At 39.0% G+C, this 16,898-nt stretch overlaps 1 protein-coding gene across 1 annotated transcript in view; it reads left to right on the top strand.

Annotated features, from left to right (window-relative positions):
- EPRS1 (glutamyl-prolyl-tRNA synthetase 1) overlaps positions 1-16,898 on the top strand; it is a 65,159-nt gene that overhangs the window by 41,222 nt on the left and 7,039 nt on the right. The window contains exons 19-28 of the mRNA XM_069545374.1: positions 788-1,021; positions 5,404-5,666; positions 7,998-8,049; positions 8,515-8,724; positions 9,161-9,233; positions 10,486-10,565; positions 10,797-10,898; positions 11,938-12,093; positions 12,593-12,790; positions 13,250-13,423. Coding sequence (XP_069401475.1) covers positions 788-1,021; positions 5,404-5,666; positions 7,998-8,049; positions 8,515-8,724; positions 9,161-9,233; positions 10,486-10,565; positions 10,797-10,898; positions 11,938-12,093; positions 12,593-12,790; positions 13,250-13,423 — 1,542 coding nt within the window. The remainder of the gene's footprint in view (positions 1-787; positions 1,022-5,403; positions 5,667-7,997; positions 8,050-8,514; positions 8,725-9,160; positions 9,234-10,485; positions 10,566-10,796; positions 10,899-11,937; positions 12,094-12,592; positions 12,791-13,249; positions 13,424-16,898) is intronic.

The raw sequence follows: 16,898 nt of genomic DNA, 5'->3' as shown, positions 1-16,898 counted from the left end.
GTTAGAATGTAGCAGTAAAACTTGTGTAAGCTATTTGGGAGGCACTTTTTCTCTGATGGGATTGATGCTTCGGCTTTCCAGCGGTAGAGTATGCAGTATAAGTATGTATGTAGTGTAGTCTGTGGTTAGGTGGTGTCTCTATGAAGTATCCAGCTTGGCCTGTGTTGATGTCCTCTGCTGAAGTCACAAGAATCTTCCTTTTGGCTGAGTGTTTCATTCGTCTTCACCATAATTAAGTGGAGGTATCAGAGGCTGATATATATATGAAGTGAATATCTAAAACCTCAACATACACTCTCATTTCATTGTAAATTTTTAAGAGTGATGTAGTTATTCTTTAGGTGAGCTCATACTGGTTTTTTCTAATGGTATATTTTGTGTCTGTTAAATGGGCTGAAGAAAATAAGAATTTGTACAGGCAAATTATGATTTTGCAAATTCTGACACTATTACAGTTCTAAGACTTGGAAACTGACTATTTGCTTGGATGTTCTCCACTTTGTCTGTTTACATATATGAAGTTAAAAGTTACAGTATTATATGTGTATGACATTTATGCTTATTTTTATGATTTGCATATAGATTTATGATACTTATATTTTCAACTTTTCTCTAGCTTTGATGTGTTACTTTAGGCTGATTATTTGACTCCTTTGTGCTTGGATTTCTTCATGATGATTATTTACAGGGATATTTTGCAGTAATTAATGATTTTTAATACTAATTGAAATTTTCAGAAATTTCAGAAAGCATTAAATATTTGTCTTTTTTCCCCCTTTTCTCACAGGCTAAAGTAAATGAAGCTGTAGAATGCTTACTGTCCCTAAAAGCTCAGTATAAAGAAAAAACTGGGAAGGAGTACGTTCCTGGTCAGCCCCCATCATCTCAAAGTTCAGATTCAAGTCCACCCAGAAGCTCTGAGCCTAGTGGTCCAGAAACACCAGAAGCCAAACTACTTTTTGACAAAGTAGCTTCTCAAGGAGAAGTAGTTCGAAAACTTAAAGCTGAAAAAGCTTCTAAGGTTGGTGTGGTATTACATTTGTGTGTTTGTTTTGTACATTACAGGCTACTTTCTTTGTCTGGAACGCTTTCTGCCCATCAAACCTAGTTATCCTCTACTCTTAATGTCAGTTCTCAACTCTTTTATCTTGCCTTTTAGGCAATCGTTTGTTGATCCTTTTCCCACCAACTAGGGTTGACTGGACATGCTCATGGACTCTGCTGTTCTCTGACGTAACACTTCAGTTCAGTCACTCAGTTGTGTCTGACTCTGCAACCCTTCTTACTACAGCACGTCAGGCTTCCCTGTCTTATCACTAACTCTCAGAGCCTACTCAAACTCACGTACATTGCATCGGTGATACCATCCAACCATCTCATCCTCTGTCCTTTTTCCACCTTCAGTCTTTCCCAGCATCAGGGTCTTTTCCAGTGAGTTGGTTCTTTGCATCAGGTAGCCAAAAGATTGAAATTTCAGCTTCAGCATCTGTCCTTCCAGTGAGCATTCAGGACTGATTTCCTTTAGGATAGACTGGTTTGATCTCCTTGCAGTCCAAGGGACTCTCAAGAGTCTTTTCCAACACCATAGTTAAAAAGCATCAATTCTTCGGCAGTCAGCTTGCTTTATAATCCAACTCTCACATCCATACAGTGACTGCTGGAAAAACTGTATCTTTGACTAGACGGACCTTTGTTGATAACTGTCTCTGCTTTTTAATATGCTGTCTAGGTTCAGTTCAGTTGCTCAGAGGTGTCTGACTCTTTAAGACCCCATGAATCGCAGCCCGCCAGGCCTCCCTGTCCATCACCAACTCCTGGAGTTTACCCAAACTCATGTCCATTGAGTCAGGGATGCCATCCAACCATCTCATCCTCTGTCGTCCCCTTCTCCTCCCGCCTTCAATCTTACACAGCATCACGGTCTTTTCAAATGAGTCAGTTCTTCACATCAGGTGGCCAAAGTATTGGAGTTTCAGCCTCAGCATCAGTCCTTCCAATGAACACCTAACACTGATCTCCTTCAGAATGGACTGGTTGGATCTCCTTGCAGTCCAAGGGACTCTCAAGAGTCTTCTCCAACACCCCAGTTCAAAAGCATCAGTTCTTTGGCTGGCGCTCAGCCTTCTTTATACTCCAACTGTCACATCCATACACGACTACTGGAAAAACCATAGCCTCGACTAGGGACCTTTATTGACAAAATAATGTCTCTTCCTTTTAATGTGCTGTCTAGGTTGTACATTACAGGCTACTTTCTTTGTCTGGAACGCTTTCTGCCCATCAAACCTAGTTATCCTCTACCATTCACATTCTTGTGAATGTCATAGCTTTTCTTCCAAGGAGCAAACGTCTTTTAATTTCATGGCTGCAGTCACCATCTACAGTGATTTTGGAGCCCGAAAAAATAAACTCTCTCACTGTTTCCACTGTTTCCCCATCTATTTGCCATGAAGTGATGGGACCAGGTGCCATGATCTTCATTTTCGAAATGTTGAGCTTTAAGTCAACTTTTTCACTCTCCTCTTTTACTTTCATCAAGAGGCTCTTTAGTTCTTCGCTTTCTGCCATAAGGGTGGTGTCATCTGCATATCTGAGGTTATTGATATTTCTCCTGGCAGTCTTGATTCCAGCTTGTGCTTCTTCCAGTCCAGCGTTTCTCATGATGTACTCTGCGTATAAGTTAAATAAGCAGGCTGACAAATACAGCCTTGATGTACTCCTTTCCCGATTTGGAACCAGTCTGTTGTTCCATGTCCATTTCTAACTGTTGGATCTTGACCTGCGTACAGGTTTCTCAGGAGGCAGGTCAGGTGGTTTGGTATTCCCATCTCTTTAAGAATTTTCCATAGTTTGTTTTGATCTACACAGTCAAAGGCTTTGTCATAGTCAATAAAACAAAAGTAGATGTTTTTCTGGAACTCTCTTGCTTTTTTGATGATCCAGTGGATGTTGGCAATTTGATCTCTGGTTCCTCTGCCTTTTTGAAATCCACCTTGAACATTTGGAAGTTCATGGTTCATGTACTGTTGAAGCCTGGCTTGGAGAATTTTGAGCATTACATTGCTAGTGTCTGAGATGAGTGCAGTTGTGTGGTAGTTTGAGCCTTCTTTGGCATTGCCTTTCTTTGGGATTGGAATGAAAACTGGCCTTTTCCAGTCCTGTGGCCACTGCTCAGTTTTCCAGATTTGCTGGCGTATTGAGTTCAACACTTTCATAGCATCATCTTTTAGGATTTGAAATAGCTCAACTGGAATTCCATCACCTCCATTAGCTTTGTTCAAAATGATGCTTCCTAAGGTCCACTTGACTTTGCATTCCAAGATGTCTGGCTCTAGGTGAGTGATCACACCCTCGTGGTTATCTGGGTTATGAAGATCTTTTTTGTATAGTTCTTCTGTGTATTCTTGCCACCTCTACTTAATATCTTCTGCTTCTGCTAGGTCCATACCATTTTTGTCCTTTATTGTGCTCATCTTTGGATGAAATGTTCCCTTGGTATCTCTGATTTTTTGAAGAAATCTCTAGTCTTTCCCATTCTGTTGTTTTCCTCTTTTTCTTTGCGTTGAGGAAAGCCTTTCTTATCTCCTTGCTATTCTTTGGAACTCTGCATTCAAATGGGTATATCTTTCCTTTTCTCCTTTGCCTTTAGCTTCTCTTCTTTTCTCAGCTATTTGTAAGGCCCTGTCCTACAACTGTTTTGCCTTTTTGCATTTCTTTTTCTTGTGAATGGTCTTGATCACTGCCTCCTGTACAGTGTTGCGAACCTCCGTCCATAGCCTTCAGGCACTCTTTCAGATCTAATCCCTTGAATGTATTTGTCACTTCCACTGTATATTCGTAAGGGATTTGATTTAGGTTGTTCCTGAATGGTCTAGTGGTTTTTCCTACTTTCGTCAATTTAAGTCTGAGTTTGGCTATAAAGAGTTCGTGATCTGAGCCACAGTCAGCTCCTGGTCTTGCTTTTGCTGACTGTATAGAGTCTCTTCATCTTTGGCTGCAAAGAATAGAATCAATCTGATTTCAGTATTGACCATCTGGTGATGTCCATGTGTAGATTCTTCTCTTGTGTTGTTGGAAGAGGGTGTTTGCTATGACCAGCGCGTTCTCTTGGCAAAACTCTGTTAGCCGTTGACCTGCTTCATTTTGTTCTAAGGCCAAATTTGCATGTTATTCCAGGTAGCTCTTGACTTCCTACTTTTGCATTCCAGTCCCCTATAATGAAGAGGACATCTTTTTGGGATGTTAGTTCTAGAAGGTCTTATAGGTCTTCATAGAACTGTTCAACCTCAGCTACTTTAGCAGTACTAGTTGGGGCATAGACTTGGATTTCTTTGATACTGATTGGTTTGCCTTCTGTCATTTTTGAGATTTCATCCAAGTACTGCATTTTTTGGACTCTTTTGTTGATCATGATGGCTACTCCATGTCTTCTAAAGGATTCTTGCCCACAGTAGTAGATATAACTGTAATGTGAGTTAAATTCACCCATTCCAGTCCATTTTAGTTCACTGATTCCTAAAATGTCATCTTGTCATCTCCTGTTTTACCACTTCCATTTTGCCTTGATTTATGGACCTAATATTCCAGGTTCCAATGCAGTATTGGACTTTACTTTCATCACCCATCACATCCACAGGTTAAACACACTATATTTTAATTATTGTCTTTCTTGGCTGTAAGAATAGAGACCTATATCTATCAGTGCCTGGCACAGTGGAGACACTTGATGCATACTCTTTGCGTGACTCATCCTCCTAAAGCTCTGTCAGTCTCAAATGGCAGCTTTTACTTTGAACTTTTGGCGTAGTTTGCACTTGTCCTGTTATACTATAGGAGTAGGATTTTTGGTACAAATTCACAGGAGTAGAAAACAGTCGTTACAGGTTTTGAAGTTTAACCAGTAATATAGAAGCTTGATTATTGTCATTTTTATAATTGTGAAATGTTCAACTTCTGTCCTTTACAGACTCATGTTAAAATGCAGAATACATGTTATACCTTGTGCTTTCCAGTAGAACTTTCTGAGATGATAGAAATGTGCTCTAACAGTTCTGTCCAGTACCATAGTCACTAGCCTCTGGAACTGTTGAGCAGTTGAAATGGGGCTATTGTGACTGAGGAATTGAATTTTAAGTTTTATTTACTTTAAGTAGCTGCGTTTGGCTAGCGACTATTCTTTAAACAGAGCCATTATAGTACAATTTTTTAGTAACTTTTCAAGTTCTCTTCCTACTTACCATGTTCTCTTATTCATTTCAGCAGTTAGTGTATTTAACATCCTCCACCGCTAGCCCTTACCCCTCTGCCTTTGTGTTTTCAGATGTGCTTGTAAAACATCGGACGTCGGTGCTTAGATAGCGATTGGAATTAAATGCTCTCTTCTCTTTTTCCTCTCTGTTAAAGGATCAAGTAGATACAGCCGTACAAGACCTCCTTCAGCTGAAAGCACAGTACAGGTCTCTGACAGGAGTAGACTATAAGCCTGTCTCTGCCACTGGGGCTGAGGAGAAAGATAAGAAAAAGAAAGAAAAGGAGAATAAATCTGAAAAGCAGAATAAGCCTCAGAAGCAAAATGACACCCAAAAGAAAGACTTCTCTAAAAACCAAGGAAGTGGGCTGTCACCAAATGGAGCAGGGGAAGGACAAGGGCCTAAGAAGCAGACCAGGTAATAAACCGGAAGCTTCAGTTGAAGTGAAGCAAAGTTTTAGATGAATTCAACTTTATTGAAAAAACCTTCTTTTTGGTTAGTTTGACTATCACATTAAATTGGAGAATGCTAAATGTATAATATCAGCAGATAGCTTCTGTTCATTTTCTGTATATTTAAATGGTAACACATTCATTTGCTTGGTTCAAGAATCTTAGAATATAAAAAGCTCAGTGAAATCTCAGTCCTATGCTTGTTTCCCATTTTCCCAGTTCCTCCAACCACCATGATGAACTGGTCACCAGTGTTACTAGTTTCTTCTCTATCCATCAAGAGATTTTCATTCGATTACACAAGTAAAAACAATTACATGTATATGTATGTATTTTGGGAGAAGACCCGGATGCTGGGAAAGATTGAAGGCAAAAGGAGAAGGGGGCGACAGATGAGATGGTTGGGTAACGTCACTAACTGAATGAATATGAGTTTGAGCAAGCTCCGGGAAACAGTGGAGGACAGGGAAGCCCAGTATACTGTGATCTATGGAATTGCAGAGTTGCCTATCCACAATGTAGCGACTGAACAGCAAAAATGTTATTTTTTTCTCTTTTTCCTCCCTTTAACACAATTGTTAACCTAACTATACATATTGTTTTTTACTTTAGCAGATTTTTCAAATGAAAATCTTTTGTGAGGACTAAATGAGAACTTCATTTGAAATAGGTTTTTAAAATGGTTGGTTAAATATGAAACAAACCTGGTTTAGAGATGACACCCACTGTGGAATAAACAGTGTTTCGATATTTCCAATCCATGTGAACAATAAGATTCCTCCATTATCCCCATCCCAAAATTAGAGTGAACTCTATGTGAGATTCTCTCGAAGCTAAACCTGAGCTAAGCTGATATTAGCAGCTACTACTTAGAGATACTTTGGTGTTAAGATTTTTTGGCTGAATTTCAAATCCTGCCTCTCATCTCTCATGGCATCCTGTCTCTCGTCTCTCCTTAAACAAGAGAATACAACTGTGCCTTTTCTTGCACATCGACTAGGTGATCAGAATTATAGAATAGTAGAGGCGAGAACTCTGATGCGGGGAGGAATTGGGGGCAGGAGGAAAAGGGGACGACAGAGGATGAGATGGCTGGATGGCATCACTGACTCGATGGACATGAGTTTGAGTGAACTCCGGGAGTTAATGATGGACAGGGAGGCCTGGCGTGCTGCGATGCATGGGGTCACAAAGAGTTGGACGTGACTGAACTGAACTGAACTGAGAGACGAGAACAGAACATTTTACCTTTTACCTTCTGACTGCTTGTGAAAGGGCCAGACTTCATGTAGACATTTTGCTGAGATGTGTCAAAGTGAAAAATGGAGAATTCAAATGTAAATACATTCAGCTTTTAAGCTAGTAAGCCAATAAATTCTAAAAAGATGGACCTTTTATAAGACATAACTACTGGGTAGACTTTCTGTGTGAATTTTAAGACTGCAGTTTGCTGAATAATTGTCAGTGTTTCAAAAAAAAGATTATTGCCTAGAATAGTTTTGTATTGTAGACCTAATTTATTTTGGAGGTATCTATCTCTGTGACTTTTATTGATTGAAATTAAAAACTTAAAGAACATGTAAGGATATATATACACACACACATATACACATTTGTGTATTGACATATGTATATATATATAGCCATTGTTTTTTACTATTTACAGGTTACTTACAGTGAGACACTGATGTTACTCTAATTTATCTGGATTGAGATTGGCAAAAACTTCCTTTTATTTTTTAGTGAGAATAAATTCTGTCTTTACTACAAATAAGTAGTAATTTATAAAGAACTTATAAAATAACTGGGATTCCCTGGTGGCTCAGATGGTAAAGCGTCTGCCTGCAATGCAGGAGACCCTGGTTCGGTCTCTGGGTCAGAAAGATCCCCTGGAGAAGGAAATGGCAATCCACTCCAATACTCTTGCCTGAAAAATTCCATGGACGGAGGAGCCTGGTGGGCTACAGTCCATGGCGTCACAAAGAGTCGGACACGCCTGAGTGACTTCACTTATGAGGTAACTTATAAAGAACTTTGTAAAGGAATGTCTGCGTTAAAATCATAGCTTTTTGTTAGGTTTAGCTTTCCTAATTTTTGTGGACAGTATCACACTACCCTTTAAGAAATGACTATTTTCTAGGATGAAAATATAGGGATGAATACAGAAGAGATACAAACATAGAAATAACTCATACTGAAGAAAAACAAGCCATTTTGAAGTTTTGGGGTTTATTTCTGTTCAGCCTCAAAGCAATTGCTGGATGGAGAGATTTATATTTTATTTTTATATCTACAGGTTGGGTCTTGAGGCCAGAAAAGAAGACAGTCTTGCAGATTGGTATTCTCAAGTGAGTATGGGCTCAGTTGGTTTCTTCTTTTAAATTTCTCACAGGCTGCTTACATTTAGATTCTGAAATCCAGATACAGAGCAGTAATGTATAATGCCTTTAGTAATCCATGGTATAGTCATGTAACGTGTTTTCAAAGCATGCTCACAGAAAGTATTGAACCGAGAAGTGGATCTATGAGATAGTCATTATTTTTGTTTTGTTTTTTTTTGGTGAGGTGAAAGTATTAGTCCAAAGTAACAAAACAGTAAAACAGCAGAAGCAAGATTAGGATTCAAGTCTTACGAATTTAGAGCACTCTTGTTTCTGAGAAGGGTCTAGAAAGATCCATCTTAGATGCATATAAAGAGGATTCACCAGCAGGGAAAGCCTCCAGACTTGAAGCTTGACTCTCATACTCTTGGCACTTACACTGTGATTTTGGTTCAATTTAGGCTTCATAGAATGTATTTTTCTTTTAAAAAGGTCATCACAAAGTCAGAAATGATTGAATACCATGATGTAAGTGGCTGCTATATCCTTCGTCCCTGGGCATATTCCATTTGGGAATCCATCAAGGACTTTTTTGATGCTGAGATCAAGAAACTCGGTGTTGAAAACTGCTATTTCCCCATGTTTGTGTCTCAAGGTGCATTAGAGAAAGAGAAGACTCATATTGCTGACTTTGCTCCTGAGGTAAATTTTTGCATTTTTCTCTTATAAAGTCAGAAGTATATTTTCAATTCACACTTGAATAGTAATTTAAAAGACAGGTTACAGCAGTCAACTTAGAGAAATGTAAAGCGATTTTAAAAAATTATATTTCTTTCATCAGTGTAAATCATGATTCTTTTTGTTACATTAATTAATTAACCGGCTTTTACCTTTCAGTAAAAATTACAAATGCTGTATGAATTATAATTTATAAATTATAAAATATTATGATTTTCTATTATGAAATATAAAAAACTATAAAGACAGTAAATACCTTTTCTCACAGTGAACAGTAATGGTTATTTTAACTTGCTTAATTGATATATAGCAAAACTTGAAATAGAAATTTGCCTACATCTGTGTTCTTTCTCTAAAGTGCTGTTTAAAAAATGTATGAAAAATGATTTTATGTTGCTAGGTTGCTTGGGTGACAAGATCTGGCAAAACAGAGTTGGCAGAACCAATTGCCATTCGTCCTACCAGTGAAACAGGTGAGGATGGGCCTTGAACACAGGAGAAAAGCTCACTGAACATTAGAGACAGCTTCCAGAGTTGAGTTTCACCTTTTATTTTGTGATATTTATAGTTCCTGTTAATGATACAAAATTTAATGAATTTTAATAAAGATGAGTGCAGATTTGAGTGGCATAGAATTATGTTCTCTGATAGTATGCTTTGTGGAGCTCTTTGTCATCCAGATAAAGTTTTTAAAAAAAAAAACCAACAAAAAACACTTGTATCATTTTTAATTTCATGCTATAATTTTTCAGAACTTCCCATAGAGTCTTATTCTTGGAATTGATTATAAAATTGCAAACACTAGTGTTTTATGCCATATTGACTTGAAATTAATCATTTTCATGTTACATTTATATAGAGTTTTTATAGGTTAAAAAGTGATTTCATTTACACTTTGTATTATTCTCACAAATGTGTAGTTAGGAAAGTAGAGACAGCTACTGTTGTCTCCATTTTGCAGGTTAAAGAAAAAAGCTCTCTGACGGGATAAATGGTTTTCCTAAAACTACACATAAGAATTGGCAATACCACTTGGAAAGTTCAAGCCTTTGGGCTTGTCAGTGTCTTTGAAAGTGGTTATCCATCTTTAGAGCTAATGGGATTGTTTGCTCTTTATTTGATACTTTCAGTGATACTCTTAATAATGATGCATTATTAAAATTGACACCAACTTTTTATTTTCACATGGCAGATTGGCAGAGTTTTCTTTTTATTTACTAATTGTAGATAATCCTGAATAGGCTATGATAAGACAAGTGTCTTCACTTAAATTATCAGTTCATGGCAAGAGCTTTCAGACTCTGGGTAGACGCAGCAGATAGATTTAATGTAAAGTTTGAGAGCTGCTGCATTTAGCAGGTTATTTAACTTCTCTAAGCTCAGCTTCCACATTTTCATTGAGGTGATATTTATTTTGTGGGTTGAATGTGAGGATTGAACAGTGTAATGAATGCCAAGAACTTAATCTACAACATAGTATATACTGTAAGATGTTCACTTAGTGTCTTTATAAACAAAACACTGAGAAGTTGTCAAATGTAAATCTCATTGTGAAGAACATAAAATACGGTCGGGTTTTTCCTTGACTAATCCATTTTATGAACTACAGTACCGTTCACTCACTGGCACAGATACAGCGCTTTTGTTCCTATTATGTTGCTGGTTTAATGGTACCAGCCTTCAAGGGGAATGACTAACTGCCCATGCTTCCCTCTGTCTTTTCAGTAATGTATCCTGCATATGCGAAGTGGGTGCAGTCCCACAGAGACCTGCCCATAAAGCTCAACCAGTGGTGCAACGTGGTGGTAGGTGCACTCCCATCTTACAATTCTTCATTCTTCCTCTTAGCCATTAAAAAAAAAAAAACAACACATTTTTTTTTCTTGCTTTTATAGTCAAAGGATTGGGAATATGAAAGCATTTTTGAAATATTGATATTTTGGATCACAATTAGGATTTCTGATTGCTTACCACATAAAGTTGTCACTAAAAATTGAAAAGCTCTAACGATCAAACTGTGTTCTTGCCTCTTCCAGCGTTGGGAGTTCAAGCACCCTCAGCCTTTCTTACGTACTCGTGAATTCCTCTGGCAGGAAGGGCACAGTGCCTTTGCTACATTTGAAGAGGCAGCAGAAGAGGTAGAACAGTTGTGTTCCGTATCAATTCTGTTCTGATTCTTTGTCCAGACAATGCATTGCCCCCCCGCCCGCCCCCAGCTGTGAGTAATGCAGTGCTGTGTACATAGTAGTAATCATTCAGTAAATAAGTAAGTTGAAATTTGGTCTGATTTCGAAGTGACATTATAAGACAGCTTTCTGGTATAAATTGTTTTGTTCCTTAAAATTTACCTATCACCTCTTAAAGTTAAAAACAGGTTAATTCAAATGTGTTAATGTTCGTTGCTCAGTCACGTCTGACTCTATGCGACCCCATGGACTGTAGCTCACCAGGCTCCTCTGTCCATGGTATTCTCGTGGCAAGAATATTGGAGTGGGTTGCCATTCCCTTCTCCAGAGGAATCTTCCTGATCCGGGGACTGAACCTGGATCTTCTGCATTGCAGGCAGATTCTTTACTGTCTGAGCATGAACTTAAGGAACTGCTTACTGAAATTTTATTAGAAAATGTACTGCTTCAAATTTTCAGATGAAAATAGTTTTGGACTTCAACGTATAGAAGAAATTATAATATCATGGGTGAAATTAATTATTCTTCAGGATGTCTTCACCCAGGTTACTGTGTATCTTTCATAAGCATTCATTTTTCTCTTATATTCTAAATTTATGTACATTATAAATTATTCTAAAACATAACTAATGAGAACCTACTGTATATCTCAGGGGACCTTATTCAGTGCTCTGTGGTGATCTAAATGGGAAGGAAGAAGAGGGAATAATACAGCTAATTCTCTCTGCTGTACAGTAGAAGCTAATGCAACATTGAAAAGCAATTATACTCCAATAAAAATTAATTTAGAAAAATGCTCCATTTCTTTGAGTTCTGCTTTGTCTCTCGTAATGAATTCACGCTGGCTGCTTTAACCTTTCCAAGAAAAAAGATTTTTGTTGTTTGAAGTGCTTTCCCCACCACAGTTAGTTTTAAATAGTATAGTTATTATAGATCTATAACCAATAAATATAGCATAAATTTGAACACTTTTACATTTAATGTGTTACAGGTTTTGCAGATACTTGACTTATACGCTCAGGTATATGAAGAACTCCTGGCAATTCCTGTTGTAAAGGGAAGAAAGACTGAAAAGGAGAAATTTGCGGGAGGAGATTACACCACTACAGTGGAAGCATTTATATCTGCCAGTGGAAGAGCTATCCAGGTATCAGACTGCCACAAAGGATTCCTAGGTGACTGAAAGCATAGCCATGAGCCAATCTGATAAGTTTCTTCTGCCATCAGAGAAGTAGACTCTTTTTAAAAAAAAATCAATGTATCACATGTTTCTAGGTCGTATTATAATTTCAGGCCAATCTGTTCCATTCCCCCCAAATCTCCGATGTCAGGTAAGTCAAGCTTGTATCCTGAATTACCAGATCATGGATATATTTTTTTAAACCTTTGTAATTAAAGTTACTCCTATGAAAGGGTCTGCTCACAGCAGAAGAGGTATAATAGTTGTCTTCTGTATAAATTCTGATAGAATTTTTTTTTTTTACTAATCTTAACTCTTTTGTATCAGTTATGTTTTAAAAACTCATTTAACATAAAAAATCAGGGAAGATAAAGCAGATCTAGTGCCATGCTAAGGTGTGTGGTCTTAACAGTTGTTATTTTCAAAGGCAAAATAGGTTGTTAAAAGACATGTTTCTCTATTCTAGGGAGCAACATCACATCATTTAGGACAGAATTTCTCGAAAATGTTTGAAATCGTTTTTGAAGATCCAAAGACAGCAGGAGAGAAGCAGTTGGCCTATCAGAACTCCTGGGGCCTGACGACTCGAACTATCGGTGTGATGACCATGGTTCACGGGGACAACGTGGGCTTAGTGCTGCCGCCCCGTGTAGCCTGTGTTCAGGTAGGGAAAGTGTTCCTGCTCATCATCTCTTTTATAAAATTCAAGCCACATTTAGTGAAGAAAATTGAAAAGTGTGCTTTTCTGAATGTCATTCAGGTAGGTTTTGCTAATATGGAAACAACACAGAATACAGTCTAGATTTCAGTGTGTGTAACTGTGTATTATTCATGTCACTGTTTTCTGCCCTTTAAAATTTTCTACCTGCTTTATAAAACTTCTAGAAATTATTTTTTGAAATGATTTATAATAAGTTAAATGAGAAACAAAAATGCATTCAACATGGACAAATAATATGCAGCTCATTGCTAGATGTTCTGTGTAGACCACAGAAGTTGATTTCTGTGAAGATTTATAGTCACCAGGAGGTTTTGATTTGTGAGTACTAGGTGGTGATTGTGGCTTCATTATTTTTGTATGATGCTGCTTTGTATAAATTTGTGATATCATGCTGGATTCTAGGTGGTGGTTATTCCCTGTGGCATCACAAATGCACTTTCTGAAGAAGACAGGGATGCTCTACTTGCAAAATGCAATGATTATCGAAGGCGGTTACTCAGTGTCAATATTCGAGTTCGAGTTGATTTGCGAGATAATTACTCACCAGGTTGGAAATTCAATCACTGGGAACTCAAGGTAAAGGCTTCCCTTGCATGTTTTACTCCCACTCTCCCAATTTGGCAGTTTGTTGTTTGAATAAAAATGAACTTGAAGACCTTGTTTATGGTTAACAAGCCCCCTATGGTTGTTACTAAAACGTTTATATCAAGAATTCATAAAATAAGTTATTTCAGTAGTAAGACTATCAGAATCAGGGTGCATGGACATCAGCTATTAATAGCTGTCATTGGTGCAGCTAGTCAGGCAGTAATTTCACACTACAGTTTCACAGTGGTTTGTTCATTCTTTGTATGTTCAAGTCTAGTCTAAATTTTGGTTTAAAGTTTTTGATTTAACTTTTGTTGCACAGTCATTAATAGGTGATCTGCATTCTTTATTCCATTTTTCAGACTTCTGGGATTTAACTTTTTCTTAATGATGAAACAGCAAATCTTGTTAGAACTAGCAGTTAGGAGTCAAGAATTTATAAACTCATATTACAGGCAGTGGATAGGAAGAGGTAGTGAGGTTGCAGGTTCAAGCTAAGCAATCTTAGCCATACTGGGATTATTCAGTATTAATGCATGTTGGGTTCCCAAAGTTGCTCATCTCTATCTCTTTATTTGTTTTAAATGGCCCCTCAGATAAATCTCTGCTGAAGGATAGTAGTTATATTGATGCTGCTTTCCTTTTGTGATATATTTTTTCCTTTACCTACTCTCCTACCTTTAATAAAGACTTTAAAGTTGTGTAAATTTCCCTTTAATTGCAGTCTTTTTTACTTACTTGGAAATAGCAAGTGTGTGATTTCAGTAATACCTTGTTTAAACCCATTTGTACTTGCCCAAGGTACCAAAAAGAAACTTCTCTCTTGCTACTAACTGGACTGAAAGGTAAAAAATAGTCATCCACGCTTGTGGGCCTCTCCTTTGGCTTCCTCTGATCTGTCCCCGCTCTCCCTTGCCCAGGAGAGGATGTAGTCTTAGTGCATTTTTCTTGTCATGTCTCTTTAGTTTCTTTTAATCAGGAGTAGTTCCTCAGCCTTTCATTGTCATCTGTGGCATTTACATTTTTGTAGATATAGGTCAGTTATTTTATAGAACGTTCTTCTGTTTTGATGATTACTCATTAACTTTTGCCTTTTCCAGTAACTTTTCTTCTCTCTTCCTGCTGAGGGTAGTCTCCCACTTTTGATTTTCTGATTTTCTGCACTGATTTTTATTTCTTGCCTGGAAAATCCCATGGACGGAGGAGCCTGGTAGGCTGCAGTCCACGGGGTCACCAAGAGTCGGAAACGACTGAGCGACTTCACTTTCACTTTTCACTTTCATACATTGGAGAAGGAAATGGCGGCCCACTCCAGTGTTCTTGCCTGGAGAATCCCAGGGACAGGGGAGCCTGGTGGGCTGCCGTCTATGGGGTCGCACACAGTTGGACACAACTGAAGTGACTTAGCAGCATGCATGCCTTAATTACCCTGCAAAACATGAAGCTTTGAGGACAGGATCTCTTTCTTATTCATCTTTTTAAATCTCACTGCACTTAACACTATTTCTTAATGCATGTATCAGTTCAGTCTCTCAGTCGTGTCCGACTCTTGAGACCCCATGAGCTGCAGCAGGCCAAACCTCCCTGTCCAACATCAACTCCCTGAGTCCACCCAAACTCATGTCCATTGAGTTGGTGATGCCATCCAACCATCTCATCCTCTGTCATCCCTTTCTCCTCCTGCCCTCAATCTTTCCCAGCATCAGGGTCTTTTCAAATGAGTCAGCTCTTCGCATCAGGTGGCCAAAGTATTGGAGTTTCAGCTTCAACATCAGACCCTCCAATGAACACCCAGGACTGATCTCCTTTAGGATGGACTGGTTGGATCTCCTTGCAGTCCAAGGGACTCTCAAGAGTCTTCTCCAACACCACAGTTCAAAAGCATCAATTCTTCAGCACTCAGCTTTCTTTATAGTCCAACTCTCACATCCATACATGACCACTGGAAAAACCATAGCCTTAATTAGATGGACCTTTGTCAGCAAAGTAATGTCTCTGCTTTGTAATATGCTGTCTAGCTTGGTCATAATCTTCCTTCCAAGGAGTAAATGTCTTTTAATTTCATGGCTGCAGTCACCACCTGCAGTGATTTTGGAACCCCAAAAAATAAAGTCTCTCACTGTTTCCACTGTTTCCCCATCTATTTGCCATGAAGTGATGGCACCGGATGCCATGATCTTCACTTTCTGAATGTTGAGCTTTAAGCCAACTGTTCATGGGGTTCTCAAGGCAAGAATACTGAAGTGGTTTGCCATTCCCTTCTCCAGTGGACCGCATTCTGTCAGACCTCTTCACCATGACCCGTCCATCTTGGGTGGCCCCACACGGCATGGCCTAGTATCACTGAGTTAGACAAGGATGTGGTCCATGAATGCATATATACATTGGATGAGTAAAGGGAAACAATAAAATAATGTGAAAGTATACAGTGTTTTGTTCCAGAGTGTTGTTATTTTATAAAGTAAGTCTTCTCTAGGGGTTAAATCTTTTTTTTTCTAGAGTAACATTTACATTTTTTTCTTTGGCTTCGGTTTGGGGGACGACTGATCAGCTGAACTGTGTAGACAGGCTCCTAATTTAAATTCAAAACAATTATAGAGGATCATTCACTCAAAAAAGAAAAACGTGTTAAAGTTTTATTTGTCAGGAAGTTTCTAGCCCCTTAAAGTAGGTTCTCTCTTAAGCCTTAATCCACTCAGAGAAAACTCATTATGTGGATTCACAAGGATGGAACATCCACAAGGCTTAAACTTGCATATGCTCCTTAAGCTCCTTTGTAAGAACCCTGGGCTCCTGGGGAGTGGTTCTCAGAGTGCAGTCCCAGGACCAGCAGCTCAGCATCACGGGAGAACTTGGTGAAAGGGAAGGGAGAAGGCACTCAGGCGTGTCCAACTCTTTGTGCTCCCAGGGACTGTAGCCCGCCAGGCTCCTCTGTCCATGGGATTCTCCAGGCAAGAATACTGGAGTGGGTAGCCAGTTCCCTTCTCCAGGGGACCTTCCCAACCCAGGGATAGAACCCACGTCTCCTGTACTGCAGATGGATTCTTTACCATCTTGGAACTTGATAGGATTACAAATTCTCGGGCTGCGTCACTGGCCCTACGGTGTTCAGAAACTCAGGTGGCGGAGCCCAGCAGTGTGTGCTTTGACAAGTCCTTCAGTAATTCTGATGCTCAAGGGAGCAGCCAGAGCCAGGGCCTTCTCACCAAAGCACACCATGTGCCATGAAGGGGCCCAGGATGTGCCATGAAGGGGCCCAGAATGTGCCAAGGAGCCCACTCTGTTTACCCCCGTGTGCCGTGCAAGTGTGATTTTCCATGTGTGCTGTTATGTGAGAGAAGTTAGGAACAGCAAGCTGGACAGCTGCCCTCATGTTTCCCCATTAAACTCTTTCCCAGCTCAGAGCCACTCGGGCAGTACCTTCTTTCCTTAGGTTTATGCCTTCTCATTGGAATACGTTTCT

This window comes from Ovis canadensis, chromosome 12, assembly GCF_042477335.2.
Source record: "Ovis canadensis isolate MfBH-ARS-UI-01 breed Bighorn chromosome 12, ARS-UI_OviCan_v2, whole genome shotgun sequence".
Taxonomy (NCBI): domain Eukaryota; kingdom Metazoa; phylum Chordata; class Mammalia; order Artiodactyla; family Bovidae; genus Ovis; species Ovis canadensis.
This window is presented reverse-complemented; position numbering and strand designations above follow the sequence as displayed.